Consider the following 16180-nt stretch of genomic DNA (forward strand, 5'->3'; position numbering starts at 1 on the left):
TATTTTGCACAATTTAAAGAATATAATGAGACACATAATTCTCACAACACTTCAAATGCACATTTCACTGATTTTGTTTCATTTCTTTCCTGTGTGCATTTTCTCTTTTCATATAATTTTACTATTTTCACAGAATTTTCACCAATTTTCACTAAATTTTCACAAAACTTTTACTGGAATTTCTTTGGTAATTTTACACCGCGGCCACATCTTGTTGCTATTGGTTCTTATACATAATCTTTAGACTTTTCCTTCCTGGGAACTCTATCTACAGGTATGTTGACCGATCGCGACACGGTTTCATTGTTTTCAGGAAACGACGCACGTGTCGGTTTGATATCCTTTCGGTTCCTCCTGTATTTCTTTCCTTTTCTAGTTTCGACAATGTAAGATCTTGAATTTGAATGCTTCGCAACAACTTTGGACGGTATCCATTTTTCATTCTTCTGAAACATGACGGTTTCACCGTTGTCCAAGGGAGGTAATTCTTTACCAGCATGCTGATCATAGTACATTTTGGCTTTTCCCTTTCTGATGTTCAGTCTCATCTTGATATCAGATGTTGGAATTTTATCAGATGACAACAGTGGAGCTGTTGTTGGTATATCTGTTTTTAATCTTCGACCAAAAATTATTTGAGCTGGTGAAAGTCCTAGATCTTCAATGACTGTGTTTCTATAATCTAACAAGCCTTTATATGGATCCTCAGATTTCTTTAATATGTTTTTCACTGTCTGCACAGTTCTTTCAGCTTGTCCGTTCGCCCGTGGATATCTGGGACTTGATGTTGTATGTTCGAATCCATATGTCTTTGAGAATTTCTTGAACTCCTCATTAGCAAACTGTGGACCGTTGTCTATAATGAGCTTGTCAGGGATGCCATATCTCGACATTTGGCTTTTGAGATATAAAATAGTGTTCTTGCTACTCATATTGTCTAATTTGGACAACTCCGGCCACTTTGAGTAATGGTCAATCGTGACCAAATAGTTATGTCCTTGAAATTCAAATATGTCAGCGGTTCGGATATTCCGTCATTAATAATGGCTCCTTTGATTTTTTTCTAGAGTTAGTGGCACATGTTGAACATTTTGACACTGTGTCCTCTATTTCAGAACTCATCCCCGGCCAGTACAGTAGTTCGCGTGCCCGCGATTTACATTTTACGATTCCAAGGTGAGAACTATGGATTGTTTTGAGCATTTCACGACGTAATGTTCTGGGAACAATGATAGTATGGCTCTTGAACAGTAGGCCATCTATACATGATAGCTCGTCTCTGAATGGCCAATAATGATGAGCTGTCTCTGGTATTTCATGTTTGTTCTCTGGCCATCCATTGATGATCATTTCTCTGAGCTGTGACAATGCTTCATCTTTTGAGGTCTCGCGTTTGAACTCTTGATATTTCTGTGATGAAATTGGTAAGTTTGACACAATCTGGTTTACTTCAATATCAATATCTGGAACAAGGTTCTCTCTGGTCTCATTTAGGTAGCTCCGACTCAATGCATCGACAAGATACATGGCCTTCCCTGGCTTATACACAACATTCAGAGTATATTTCTGTAATGTCAACAACAGTTTCTGTAGTCTTGGTGGAGCACGGTTGAGTGGTTTTCGGAATATCGCTTGTAACGGTTTGTGATCCGATTCGATTGTGACCTCTCGACCAAATATAAATTGGTGATGTTTCGTACATCCAAATACTATTGCCAATGTTTCTTTTTCTATTTGCGCGTACCTCTGTTGTGTTTCTGTTAACGCACGCGAGGCATAGGTAATCGGCTGTCCATCTTGGATCAATGCTGCTCCAAGTCCTGTAGAACTGGCATCAACAGTTAGCGTTATCTCTTTACATGGATCATAGTATCGGAGAACTGGTGCTTCTGTCACAAGTTGTTTCAATCTCTGGAAACTATCCTCTTGTTCTTTTTCCCAAATCCACTCGGTGTCTTTTACTAGTAGTTTCCGAAGTGGTAAACTTTCCTCCGAGAGGTTAGGTAGGATTTTACCAAGATATGTAAAAAAAATCCTAGGAATGTTTGAAGTTCTTTCTTGTTTTCTGGTTGACACATATCTTTGACCGCCCGGACTTTCTCGTCATCTGGTTTTACACCTCGATCTGTCAGTTTATGTCCGACGTAACTTAGCTCGGTTTGACGGAATCGGCAATTATCTGGGTTCAATTTCAAATTGTATTCTCGTACTCGGTCAAGAACTTTTTTCAAACGTTCATCATGTCGTTCAATGTTTTCACCCCATATCAACAAATCATCGACGATTGCATCACATCCTTCTAGGTCATTTACCATTTCTGAAATGGCTCTCTGGTACACTTCTGGCGCTGATTTTATACCAAATGGTAATCTTCTGAAACTGTACCTCCCAAACGGGCTGTTGAAAGTGCAAAGTTTACTACTCTCCTCATCAAGTTTCAGTTGCCAAAAACCAGAAGTAGCATCGAGTTTTGTGAACACTTTGGCTTGAGGCATGTTCGCGATAACATCCTCTACAGTTTTCATCGGAAAATGTTCTCTCAATATGGCGCTGTTTAAGTTCTTTGGGTCTATACAAATCCGTATCTTTCCGTTAGGTTTTACTACCGTCACCATAGAATTAACCCATTGTGTAGGGTCTTCCTGTTTCACGATTACACCTTCCTGCTCCATACGGTCAAACTCCTTTTTTATTCTGTCCTTGAGTGCAAACGGAACTTTACGTGGCGCGTCAACAACTGGTGTAACGGTACTATCGGTCTTGATTGTGTGAGTGCCTGGCATACACCCTAAACCTTTGAATATATCTCCATAATCATGCGTAATATCATCTGGGATAGACGTTTCCCTGATTTCATTCACCTGCGATGGTTGTTTTCTCTGTACTAATCCCATCTTTGAGCAGGTTTGAGCTCCCAATATAGCTTTAACATTTCCTCGGATAACCTCAAATGTCTGATGATAAATTTTATCATTCACTGTGCATGTTAATGTTATTTTACCTTCAGATTTTATCTGATGTCCTGAGTATGACCTCAATGTAGATTGTGGTTGTTTCACTTCACAGGTTTTTTGATATCTTGTTGACAAAGTTGTACGGAATTATGTTGCACTGTGCACCTGTGTCTAATTGGAATTTGATATTCTGTCCACACACATCCATATTTTCTGACCAATCGTCTGAAGTTACATTGTTTATTTCAATGTGTCCGACAAAGAGTTCGTCTGATGATGCCTCACTGTTGTCCGTGTCATAATAGGCTGCGGCTTCCTCGACAGTGTGTACTTTTTCAATTTAGTTCTACACATACTAGAGAAATGATCTTTCCCTTTACACTTGTTGCACATTTTTCCTTTTGCTGGGCATTTATTTGGTGTCGACCTTATGACATAACCACATGACGTCGGTCATAAACTGACAGATCGAGGTGTAAAACCAGATGACGAGAAAGTCCGGGCGGTCAAAGAAATTTGTCAACCTGAAAACAAGAAAGAACTTCAAACATTCCTAGGATTTGTTACATATCTTGGTAAATTCTTACCAAACCTCTCTTTAAATTGTGCAAAATATGTATAAATGTGTTATTCGCAGTTTTATTAATTTGTATTTGCTTAAAAGATTGTGTCGCTGAAGAATTACTTCAAAAAAATTATATCCGCTCGATTGACATTCTTCAATTCCATTCATGAAAGAGGGAGAGAGGATCAGACTTGACTATAATAACTGAAAAAAAATAATCCGGATGAACATTATTTGGATTCATTTATCATGTGTTAAGAATTCATAATAATAATTGGTCATTTATGAACTACTGATAATTGGACAGTTATACAACACCTACAAATGTATATGTTATTGGTATTCATATATATATAAATTAACATCTTGAATATAGCAGACAACAATTAAGTTCAATTTTGAAATGATTTAATAGTACAATTTAATGCATGACATCATAAAATATAAAGATCAATGTATTTGAGTTGAATTGACATTTACATTATAATAATAATGTTTATCTTGTATATTCAGCTATGTTACATGTTATGGTAATATGCTTGATATCAAATGTTAAAAAAGGGAGGATGTCATGTATGTATTTTACCAGTCGGTAATTGTCGCTATTGTCCATACTGTAGGTCAATTAGTATAATGGAAGTCACTCACATGTTTGTATACTATAGCAATACTGTCCTACTATGCTAAGCGTTTGTATGACCATGATCGACGTATAATAAAGTGACTTGTACCAGGAATACGGTGTGGTGTTATGACAAATCCTCGATTCTTCACTTACAATGGTACTGTAGGTTATAGTCGAGGATATCTCTGACGCCGATCGAAACTAATTTTTTTTAATCATGATCAAGATGCTACAACAATGTTTTCTTTCAACAGGGAATGTGAGGTCGGCTAAATCAGCGACGTATACCTGTTCCTGGTACCACGTGCAATACACGTGTTTCTTTGATGTCGTTATGACAAAGGGTTGCTGTGCCCGTCACCAATTTCTGTTCTGAACCGTGGATCGAGATACTTCAATGCAGTTTATTGTAAAAGTGTTTCTACAATTAACATGATACTTTTTTAATGAAATCTTGAATAATAATAAAATCAACAGTAATGTGATTTTTCACGACAATATGCGAATAACTAAATACATGTAGTAATGACCATCATCTCCGAAGCATTGCGTGAAATATCATTGGCTGACATCCACCAGTATTATCGAAATATTGGATATTTAAATGTTTAAATTGGACCTCAAGTTCAACGCAGTTAATGAACAATACAAAGTAAACAGATTATTGTAGTTATTGTTTCTAATATACATATTTTGATATTCCGAAACGTTTACTTCATTCTCTCTTTTTTTTTTTTTTTTTAATAGTAACAAAAACAGGTTACATTTAAAATAGTTCTAATAGACTATCCAAGTTTTTGGCCAAAATACCATACAAGAAAGTGTCATATACTCATTTTTTTATATTCATCATGTTTCGTTCTGTGATATAAGATTTTTAACTTATTGTGTAGGCTTATCTATTAAAAGAATATTTAAGTTTTTATATGGTTATAAAAGCCTATCTAACACTCTTTCCCTCGTATTCTTTTTAAAATTCTGCGAATTGTGATATGTTGAACACTTGCTGAAAACACCATTTTAAAACTACATGTAAAAGTATTCTAGGTGCTTGCATAAAAAATCAATTGTGAAAAAAATGATTCGGAAATTTTGACCGACTATTTTAGCCCCGCCTACTTGCAACTCCAAGTACATTGTACGTCAATCGAACGTTTGTATTCGAACTTGTAGTATTTCACTGATTGGTCAACCAATCAGAAACGTTTGCCTTTTGAGAGTCGCCGAGCTGTGTGGGACATCAAAGAGATCCAAACTATTTACCGTTAGTTCTTTTGCTAAATAATATGCGGTATTGCTGTAAACAAAAGAAAAGACAACTGTACGAACAAGGGCAACAAAAACAAAAGAAAAGACAGTTATAGGAACAAAGCAACATAAAAAAAAGAAAAGACAACTGTACGAAAAAGGGCGGCATAAACAAAAGAAAAGACAGGAACAAAGGCACCATAAACAAAAGAAAGGACAACTGTACGAACAAAGGCAACATAAACAAAAGAAAAGACAACTATACGAACAAAGGCAACATAAACAAAACCGTTATAGGAACAGGAGCAGCATAAATAAAAGAAAAGAAAACGGGATAATTGGCCATGGGAGCAGAAACAAAATGTTTTAGTTTTAAACTTCCTTTTGTTTTCCTTTTTGTAAACTTTCCTATTGTTTTCTTGCCTTTGTTTCTGTCTGTGGTCGCCGAGGATCTAAGTACAAATAAAATTAATGGCAGACATAGAGTGACCATGTCATTATTACGACTATCAAGTTCCATAGACATATAATTCGATGACTGATCATTATAAAAATAATTGAATATTAAGAATGGTTCTTTGATGATCATACTGGTAAAGGCTATCGTGAAATGTATCATTCTATACTACTATGATTAGACTAGATCATATATCTCTGTCGCACCAATAGCAATGCCTCGTAAATATTTGTATTTCACCGAAGAGAAATTTCATTAAGAAAAAGTGTAGGCATTACACGCGAGGTCATGAATGAAAGGTAACGTGGATAAGCTCGATTAGATTTGTCTTGAGACACCTGATGTATACCAAGTCTGTATCTACGTCGGGGATCAGCACTCTCTCATTTCAGTGTCTGCCAGGTTCCTTTTGGTGCCTTTGTCTATCGTGTTAATGTTTTAATTGAATGTTTTTATACACACAAATTGGAATCATTTCACTTATAGAATATGACCAATTGAATGTCGGCAGTTGTATTATTTTAGTATGAGAAAATTTAATTCATTATGCAATTTTTGTTGTAAGTATACCCTTCTAGTCTTTTCATGGTTCTGTCTGTTGAGAAATGTACAAAGCACAAAACGATTGTTCATGCCTCGTAAGTGACGTTTGGTGAATACAAAACAACAGATAATACCAACACGCAGACAAAACCGCAATGCTAGCTAAAATTGTTAAAACGAGACTAAAATAGGCACAAGTTATACGCATGGAGACTACTACAAAATACAAGGAGGATAAAAAACAGTTGTTTTATTATTTACTCTTGCTTTAATTGACATAAACATTTATGTTATGATCAACCAAGCGTAAAACGACGTCGCTCTTTGTAACGTCGCTTTTGAGTGGCTGGTACAGCGGCGTAATAATAAAAAAGAGCCAATGAACTAAAGCGTTTTTCTACAGTAGATTAGAACATATGCTTCACTTTCATACTTTTTATTCTTCTGCTTTTATTTGTAAACCTTACATCGTAATTAAGGTTATAATTTTTTTTTTCTGACTTAGTATATAACAAAATATAGAGTTAAAAAAACATAATAGTTAACCCTACAGCTCTCTAATTGAGAAAATCTCAAAATACTTTTCTATATATTGAAAACAATAAATATTAATATAACAGACTTAAAACGATCAAAATGACATACAGGATAAATATACATTGAGCTCGTGAGTATCAAAAACATTTCATAATTCTTAATGTGGCAGAAAGTGTGCAATGTTGAATGAATGTGTAAATTGTGTAATGTTGATTGACTGTGTAATGTGTAAATTGTGTAATGTTGATTGACTGTGTAATGTGTAAATTGTGTAATGTTGATTGACTGTGTAATGTGTAAATTGTGTTATGTTGATTGTGTAATGTGTAAATTGTGTAATGTTGATTGACTGTGTAATATGTAAATTGTGTAATGTTGATTGACTGTGTAATGTGTAAATTGTGTAATGTTGATTGACTGTGTAATGTGTAAATTGTGTAATGTTGATTGACTGTGTAATGTGTAAATTGTGTAATGTTGATTGACTGTGTAATGTGTAAATTGTGTAATGTTGATTGACTGTGTAATGTGTAAATTGTGTAATGTTGATTGTAATGTGTAAATTGTGTAATGTTGATTGTTTAATGTGTAAATTGTGTAATGTTGATTGACTGTGTAAATTGTGTAATGTTGATTGTGTAATGTGTAAATTGTGTAATGTTGATTGACTGTGTAATGTGTAAATTGTGTAATGTTGATTGACTGTGTAATGTGTAAATTGTGTAATGTTGATTGACTGTGTAATGTAGTAAATTAGTGTTAATGTTGATTGACTGTGTAATGTGTAAATTGTGTAATGTTGATTGACTGTGTAATGTGTAAATTGTGTAAATGTTGATTGACTGCTGTAATGTGTAAATTGTGTAATGTTGATTGACTGTAATGTGTAAATTGTGTAATGTTGATTGACTGTGTAATGATGTAAATTGTGTAATGTTGATTGACTGTGTAATGTGTAAATTGTGTAATGTTGATTGTGTAATGTGTAAATTGTGTAATGTTGATTGACTGTGTAATGTGTAAATTGTGTAATGTTGATTGACTGTGTAATGTGTAAATTGTGTAATGTTGATTGACTCTGTAATGTGTAAATTGTGTAATGTTGATTGTGTAATGTGTAAATTGTGTAATGTTGATTGACTGTGTAATGAGTAAATTGTGTAATGTTGATTGACTGTGTAATGTGTAAATTGTGTAATGTTGATTGACTGTGTAATGTGTAAATTGTGAAATGTTGATTGACTCTGTAATGTGTAAATTGTGTAATGTTGATTGACTGTGTAATGTGTAAATTGTGTAATGTTGATTGTGTAATGTATAAATTATGTTATGTTGATTGACTTTGTAATGTGTAAATTGTGTAATGTTGATTGACTGTGTAATGTGTAAATTGTGTAATGTTGATTGACTCTGTAATGTGTATATTGTGTAATGTTGATTGTGTAATGTGTAAATTGTGTAATGTTGATTGACTGTGTAATGAGTAAATTGTGTAATGTTGATTGACTGTGTCAATTGTGAAATGTTGATTGACTGTGTAATGTGTAAATTGTGTAATGTTGATTGACTGTGTAATGTGTAAATTGTGTAATGTTGATTGACTCTGTAATGTGTAAATTGTGAAATGTTGATTGACTCTGTAATGTGTAAATTGTGTAATGTTGATTGACTGTGTAATGTGTAAATTGTGTAATGTTGATTGACTGTGTAATGTGTAAATTGTGTAATGTTGATTGACTGTGTAATGTGTAAATTGTGTTATGTTGATTGTGTAATGTGTAAATTGTGTAATGTTGATTGACTGTGTAATATGTAAATTGTGTAATGTTGATTGACTGTGTAATGTGTAAATTGTGTAATGTTGATTGACTGTGTAATGTGTAAATTGTGTAATGTTGATTGACTGTGTAATGTGTAAATTGTGTAATGTTGATTGACTGTGTAATGTGTAAATTGTGTAATGTTGATTGACTCTGTAATGTGTAAATTGTGTAATGTTGATTGACTATGTAATGTGTAAATTGTGTAATGTTGATTGACTCTGTAATGTGTAAATTGTGTAATGTTGATTGACTCTGTAATGTGTAAATTGTGTAATGTTGATTGACTATGTAATGTGTAAATTGTGTGATGTTGATTGACTGTGTAATGTGTAAATTGTGTAATGTGTAAATTGTGTAATGTTGATTGACTCTGTAATGTGTAAATTGTGTGATGTTGATTGACTGTGTAATGTGTAAATTGTGAAATGTTGATTGACTGTGTAATGTGTAAATTGTGTTATGTTGATTGTGTAATGTGTAAATTGTGTAATGTTGATTGACTGTGTAATATGTAAATTGTGTAATGTTGATTGACTGTGTAATGTGTAAATTGTGTAATGTTGATTGACTGTGTAATGTGTAAATTGTGTAATGTTGATTGACTGTGTAATGTGTAAATTGTGTAATAGTGATTGACTGTGTAATGTGTAAATTGTGTAATGTTGATTGACTGTGTAATGTGTAAATTGTGTAATGTTGATTGACTGTGTAATGTGTAAATTGTGTAATGTTGATTGACTCTGTAATGTGTAAATTGTGTAATGTTGATTGACTATGTAATGTGTAAATTGTGTGATGTTGATTGACTGTGTAATGTGTAAATTGTGTATTGTTGATTGACTGTGTAATGTGTAAATTGTGTAATGTGTAAATTGTGTAATGTTGATTGACTCTATAATGTGTAAATTGTGTGATGTTGATTGACTGTGTAATGTGTAAATTGTGAAATGTTGATTGACTGTGTAATGTGTAAATTGTGTAATGTTGATTGACTGTATAATGAGTAAATTGTGTAATGTTGATTGTGTAATGAGTAAATTGTGTAATGTTGATTGTGTAATGTGTAAATTGTGTAATGTTGATTGACTGTGTAATGTGTAAATTGTGTGATGTTGATTGACTGTGTAATGTGTAAATTGTGTAATGTTGATTGACTGTGTAATGTGTAAACTGTGTGATGTTGATTGACTGTGTAATGTGTAAACTGTGTGATGTTGATTGACTGTGTAATGTGTAAATTGTGTAATGTTGATTGACTCTGTAATGTGTAAATTGTGTAATGTTGATTGACTGTGTAATGTGTAAATTGTGTAATGTTTATTGAATCTGTAATGTGTAAATTGTGTAATGTTGATTGACTCTGTAATGTGTAAATTGTTTAATGTTGATTGACTGTGTAATGTGTAAATTGTGAAATGTTGATTGACTGTGTAAATTGTGTAATGTTGATTGACCATGTAATGTGTAAATTGTGTAATGTTGATTGACTGTGTAATGTATAAATGGTGTAATGTTGATTGACTGTGTAATGTGTAAATTGTGTAATGTTGATTGTGTAATGTATAAATTATGGTATGTTGATTGACTTTGTAATGTGTAAATTGTGTAATGTTGATTGACTGTGTAATGTGTAAATTGTGAAATGTTGATTGACTGTGTAATGTGTAAATTGTGTAATGTTGATTGTGTAATGTGTAAATTGTGTAATGTTGATTGACTGTGTAATGAGTAAATTGTGTAATGTTGATTGACTGTGTAATGTGTAAATTGTGTAATGTTGATTGACTGTGTAAATTGTGTAATGTTGATTGTGTAATGTTGATTGACTGTGTAATGAGTAAATTGTGTAATGTTGATTGACTCTGTAATGTGTAAATTGTGTAATGTTGATTGACTGTGTAATGTGTAAATTGTGTAATGTTGATTGACTGTGTAATGTGTAAATTGTGAAATGTTGATTGACTCTGTAATGTGTAAATTGTGTAATGTTGATTGACTGTGTAATGTGTAAATTGTGTAATGTTGATTGACTGTGTAATGTGTAAATTGTGTAATGTTGATTGTGTAATGTATAAATTATGTTATGTTGATTGACTTTGTAATGTGTAAATTGTGTAATGTTGATTGACTGTGTAATGTGTAAATTGTGTAATGTTGATTGACTCTGTAATGTGTATATTGTGTAATGTTGATTGTGTAATGTGTAAATTGTGTAATGTTGATTGACTGTGTAATGAGTAAATTGTGTAATGTTGATTGACTGTGTAAATTGTGTAATGTTGATTGACTGTGTAATGTGTAAATTGTGTAATGTTGATTGACTGTGTAATGTGTAAATTGTGTAATGTTGATTGACTCTGTAATGTGTAAATTGTGAAATGTTGATTGACTCTGTAATGTGTAAATTGTGTAATGTTGATTGACTGTGTAATGTGTAAATTGTGTAATGTTGATTGACTGTGTAATGTGTAAATTGTGTAATGTTGATTGACTCTGTAATGTGTAAATTGTGTAATGTTGATTGTGTAATGTGTAAATTGAGTAATGTTGATTGACTGTGTAATGTGTAAATTATGTAATGTTGATTGACTGTGTAATGTGTAAATTGTGTAATGTTGATTGACTGTGTAATGTGTAAATTGAGTAATGTTGATTGACTCTGTAATGTGTAAATTGTGTAATGTTGATTGACTGTGTAATGTGTAAATTGTGTAATGTTGATTGACCATGTAATGTGTAAATTGTGTGATGTTGATTGACTGTGTAATGTGTAAATTGAGTAATGTTGATTGACTGTATAATGAGTAAATTGTGTAATGTTGATTGACTGTGTAATGTGTAAATTGTGTGATGTTGATTGACTGTGTAATGTGTAAATTGAGTAATGTTGATTGACTGTATAATGAGTAAATTGTGTAATGTTGATTGTGTAATGTGTAAATTGTGTAATGTTGATTGACTGTGTAATGTGTAAATTGAGTAATGTTGATTGACTGTGTAATGAGTAAATTGTGTAATGTTGATTGTGTAATGTGTAAATTGTGTAATGTGTAAATTGTGTAATGTGTAAACTGTGTAATGTTGATTGACTGTGTAACGTGTAAATTGTGTAATGTTGATTGACTGTGTAATGTGTAAATTGTGTAATGTTGATTGACTGTGTTATGTGTAAATTTTGTAATGTTGATTGACTGTGTAATGTGTAAATTGTGTAATGTTGATTGACTCTGTAATGTGTAAATTGTGTAATGTTGATTGACTGTGTAATGTGTAAATTGTGTAATGTTGATTGTGTAATGTGTAAATTGTGTAATGTGTAAATTATGTAATGTGTAAACTGTGTAATGTTGAATGACTGTGTAATGTGTAAATTGTGTAATGTTGATGGACTGTGTTATGTGTAAATTGTGTAATGTTGATTGACTGTGTAATGTGTAAATTGTGTAATGTTGATTGACTCTGTAATGTGTAAATTGTGTAATGTTGATTGACTGTGTAATGTGTAAATTGTGTAATGTTGATTGACTGTGTAATGTGTAAATTGTGTAATGTTGATTGATTGTGTAATGTGTAAATTGTGAAATGTTGATTGACTGTGTAAATTGTGTAATGTTGATTGACTCTGTAATGTGTCAATTGTGTAATGTTGGTTGACTGTGTAATGTGTAAATTGTGTAATGTTGATTGATTGTGTAATGTGTAAATTGTGAAATGTTGATTGACTGTGTAAATTGTGTAATGTTGATTGACTCTGTAATGTGTAAATTGTGTAATGTTGGTTGACTGTGTAATGTGTAAATTGTGTGGTGTTGGTTGACTGTGTAATGTGTATATTGTGTAATGTTGATTGACTCTGTAATGTGTAAATTATGTAATGTTTATGGACTGTGTTATGTGTAAATTGTGTAATGTTGATTGACTGTGTAATGTGTAAATTGTGTAATGTTGATTGTGTAATGTGTAAATTGTGTAATGTTGATTGTGTAATGTGTAAATTGTGTAATGTTGATTGACTGTGTAATGTGTAAATTGTGTAATGTTGATTGACTCTGTAATGTGTAAATTGTGAAATGTTGATTGACTGTGTAATGTGTAAATTGTGTAATGTTGATTGACTGTGTAATGTGTAAATTGTGTAATGTTGATTGACTGTGTAATGTGTAAATTGTGTAATGTTGATTGACTGTGTAATGTGTAAATTGTGTTATGTTGATTGTGTAATGTGTAAATCGTGTAATGTTGATTGACTGTGTAATATGTAAATTGTGTAATGTTGATTGACTGTGTAATGTGTAAATTGTGTAATGTTGATTGACTCTGTAATGTGTAAATTGTGTAATGTTGATTGACTGTGTAATGAGTAAATTGTGTAATGTTGATTGACTGTGTAATGTGTAAATCGTGTAATGTTGATTGACTGTGTAATATGTAAATTGTGTAATGTTGATTGACTGTGTAATGTGTAAATTGTGTAATGTTGATTGACTCTGTAATGTTTAAATTGTGTAATGTTGATTGACTCTGTAATGTGTAAATTGTGTAATGTTGATTGACTGTGTAATGTGTAAATTGTGTAATGTTGATTGACTGTGTAATGTGTAAATTGTGTAATGTTGATTGACTCTGTAATGTGTAAATTGTGTAATGTTGATTGACTATGTAATGTGTAAATTGTGTGATGTTGATTGACTGTGTAATGTGTAAATTGTGTAATGTGTAAATTGTGTAATGTTGGTTGACTCTGTAATGTGTAAATTGTGTGATGTTGATTGACTGTGTAATGTGTAAATTGTGAAATGTTGATTGACTGTGTAATGTGTAAATTGTGTTATGTTGATTGTGTAATGTGTAAATTGTGTAATGTTGATTGACTGTGTAATATGTAAATTGTGTAATGTTGATTGACTGTGTAATGTGTAAATTGTGTAATGTTGATTGACTGTGTAATGTGTAAATTGTGTAATGTTGATTGACTGTGTAATGTGTAAATTGTGTAATGTTGATTGACTGTGTAATGTGTAAATTGTGTAATGTTGATTGACTGTGTAATGTGTAAATTGTGTAATGTTGATTGACTCTGTAATGTGTAAATTGTGTAATGTTGATTGACTATGTAATGTGTAAATTGTGTGATGTTGATTGACTGTGTAATGTGTAAATTGTGTATTGTTGATTGACTCTGTAATGTGTAAATTGTGTGATGTTGATTGACTGTGTAATGTGTAAATTGTGTAATGTTGATTGACTGTGTAATGTGTAAATTGTGTGATGTTGATTGACTGTGTAATGTGTAAATTGTGTAATGTTGATTGACTGTGTAATATGTAAATTGTGTAATGTTGATTGACTGTGTAATGTGTAAATTGTGTAATGTTGATTGACTGTGTAATGTGTAAATTGTGTAATGTTGATTGACTGTGTAATGTGTAAATTGTGTAATGTTGATTGACTGTGTAATGTGTAAATTGTGTAATGTTGATTGACTGTGTAATGTGTAAATTGTGTAATGTTGATTGACTGTATAATGAGTTAATTGTGTAATGTTGATTGTGTAATGAGTAAATTGTGTAATGTTGATTGACTTTGTAATGTGTAAATTGTGTAATGTGTAAATTGTGTAATGTTGATTGACTCTGTAATGTGTAAATTGTGTGATGTTGATTGACTGTGTAATGTGTAAATTGTGTAATGTTGATTGACTGTGTAATGTGTAAATTGTGTGATGTTGATTGACTGTGTAATGTGTAAATTGTGTAATGTTGATTGTGTAATGTGTAAATTGTGTAATGTTGATTGACTGTGGAATGTGTAAATTGTGTATGTTGATTGACTGTGTAATGTGTAAATTGTGTATTTGATTGACTGTGTAATGTGTAAATTGTGTAATGTTGATTGACTGTGTAAATGTGTAAATTTGAATGTTGATTGACGGTGTAATGTTGTAAATTGGTGTAATGTTTGATTGACTGTGTAATGTGTAAATTGTGTAATGTTGATTGACTGTGTAATGTGTAAATTGTGTAATGTTGATTGACTGTGTAATGTGTAAATTGTGTAATGTTGATTGTGTAATGTGTAAATTGTGTAATGTTGATTGACTGTGTAATGTGTAAATTGTGTAATGTTGATTGACTGTAGTAGATGATGTGTAAATTGTGTAATGTTGATGTGTAATGTGTAAATTGTGTAAGTTTGATTGTGTAATGTGTAAATTGTGTAATGTTGATTGACTGTGTAATGAGTAAATTGTGTAATGTTGATTGACTGTGTAATGTGTAAATTGTGTAATGTTGATTGACTGTGTAAATTGTGTAATGTTGATTGTGTAATGTTGATTGACTGTGTAATAAGTAAATTGTGTAATGTTGATTGACTCTGTAATGTGTAAATTGTGTAATGTTGATTGACTGTGTAATGTGTAAATTGTGTAATGTTGATTGACTGTGTAATGTGTAAATTGTGAAATGTTTATTGACTCTGTAATGTGTAAATTGTGTAATGATGATTGACTGTGTAATGTGTAAATTGTGTAATGTTGATTGACTGTGTAATGTGTAAATTGTGTAATGTTGATTGTGTAATGTATAAATTATGTTATGTTGATTGACTTTGTAATGTGTAAATTGTGTAATGTTGATTGACCGTGTAATGTGTAAATTGTGTAATGTTGATTGACTCTGTAATGTGTATATTGTGTAATGTTGATTGTGTAATGTGTAAATTGTGTAATGTTGATTGACTGTGTAATGAGTAAATTGTGTAATGTTGATTGACTGTGTAAATTGTGAAATGTTGATTGACTGTGTAATGTGTAAATTGTGTAATGTTGATTGACTGTGTAATGTGTAAATTGTGTAATGTTGATTGACTCTGTAATGTGTAAATTGTGTAATGTTGATTGACTCTGTAATGTGTAAATTGTGTAATGTTGATTGACTGTGTAATGTGTAAATTGTGTAATGTTGATTGACTGTGTAATGTGTAAATTGTGAAATGTTGATTGACTCTGTAATGTGTAAATTGTGTAATGTTGATTGACTGTGTAATGTGTAAATTGTGTAATGTTGATTGACTGTGTAATGTGTAAATTGTGTAATGTTGATTGTGTAATGTATAAATTATGTTATGTTGATTGACTTTGTAATGTGTAAATTGTGTAATGTTGATTGACTGTGTAATGTGTAAATTGTGTAATGTTGATTGACTCTGTAATGTGTATATTGTGTAATGTTGATTGTGTAATGTGTAAATTGTGTAATGTTGATTGACTGTGTAATGAGTAAATTGTGTAATGTTGATTGACTGTGTAAATTGTGAAATGTTGATTGACTGTGTAATGTGTAAATTGTGTAATGTTGATTGACTGTGTAATGTGTAAATTGTGTAATGTTGATTGACTCTGTAATGTGTAAATTGTGAAATGTTGAT

General features: G+C 31.8%; 2 protein-coding genes across 2 annotated transcripts; both read right to left on the bottom strand.

The window, feature by feature from the left end:
- Positions 1-227: 227 nt before the first annotated feature.
- On the bottom strand, positions 228-893 carry LOC117334021 (uncharacterized protein K02A2.6-like). The gene has a single exon (XM_033893440.1). It carries the CDS (start codon positions 891-893, stop codon positions 228-230), a length of 666 nt encoding a protein of 221 aa, XP_033749331.1.
- A 121-nt stretch (positions 894-1014) lies between these two features.
- LOC117334022 (uncharacterized protein K02A2.6-like) lies at positions 1015-2894 on the bottom strand. The gene is made up of 2 exons (XM_033893441.1): positions 1963-2894; positions 1015-1828 (listed from the first exon to the last, which is right to left on the bottom strand). Exons 1-2 carry the CDS (start codon positions 2892-2894, stop codon positions 1015-1017), a joined length of 1746 nt encoding a protein of 581 aa, XP_033749332.1.
- Between the last annotated feature and the right edge of the window lie 13286 nt (positions 2895-16180).

This window comes from Pecten maximus, chromosome 9, assembly GCF_902652985.1.
Source record: "Pecten maximus chromosome 9, xPecMax1.1, whole genome shotgun sequence".
NCBI lineage: Eukaryota > Metazoa > Mollusca > Bivalvia > Pectinida > Pectinidae > Pecten > Pecten maximus.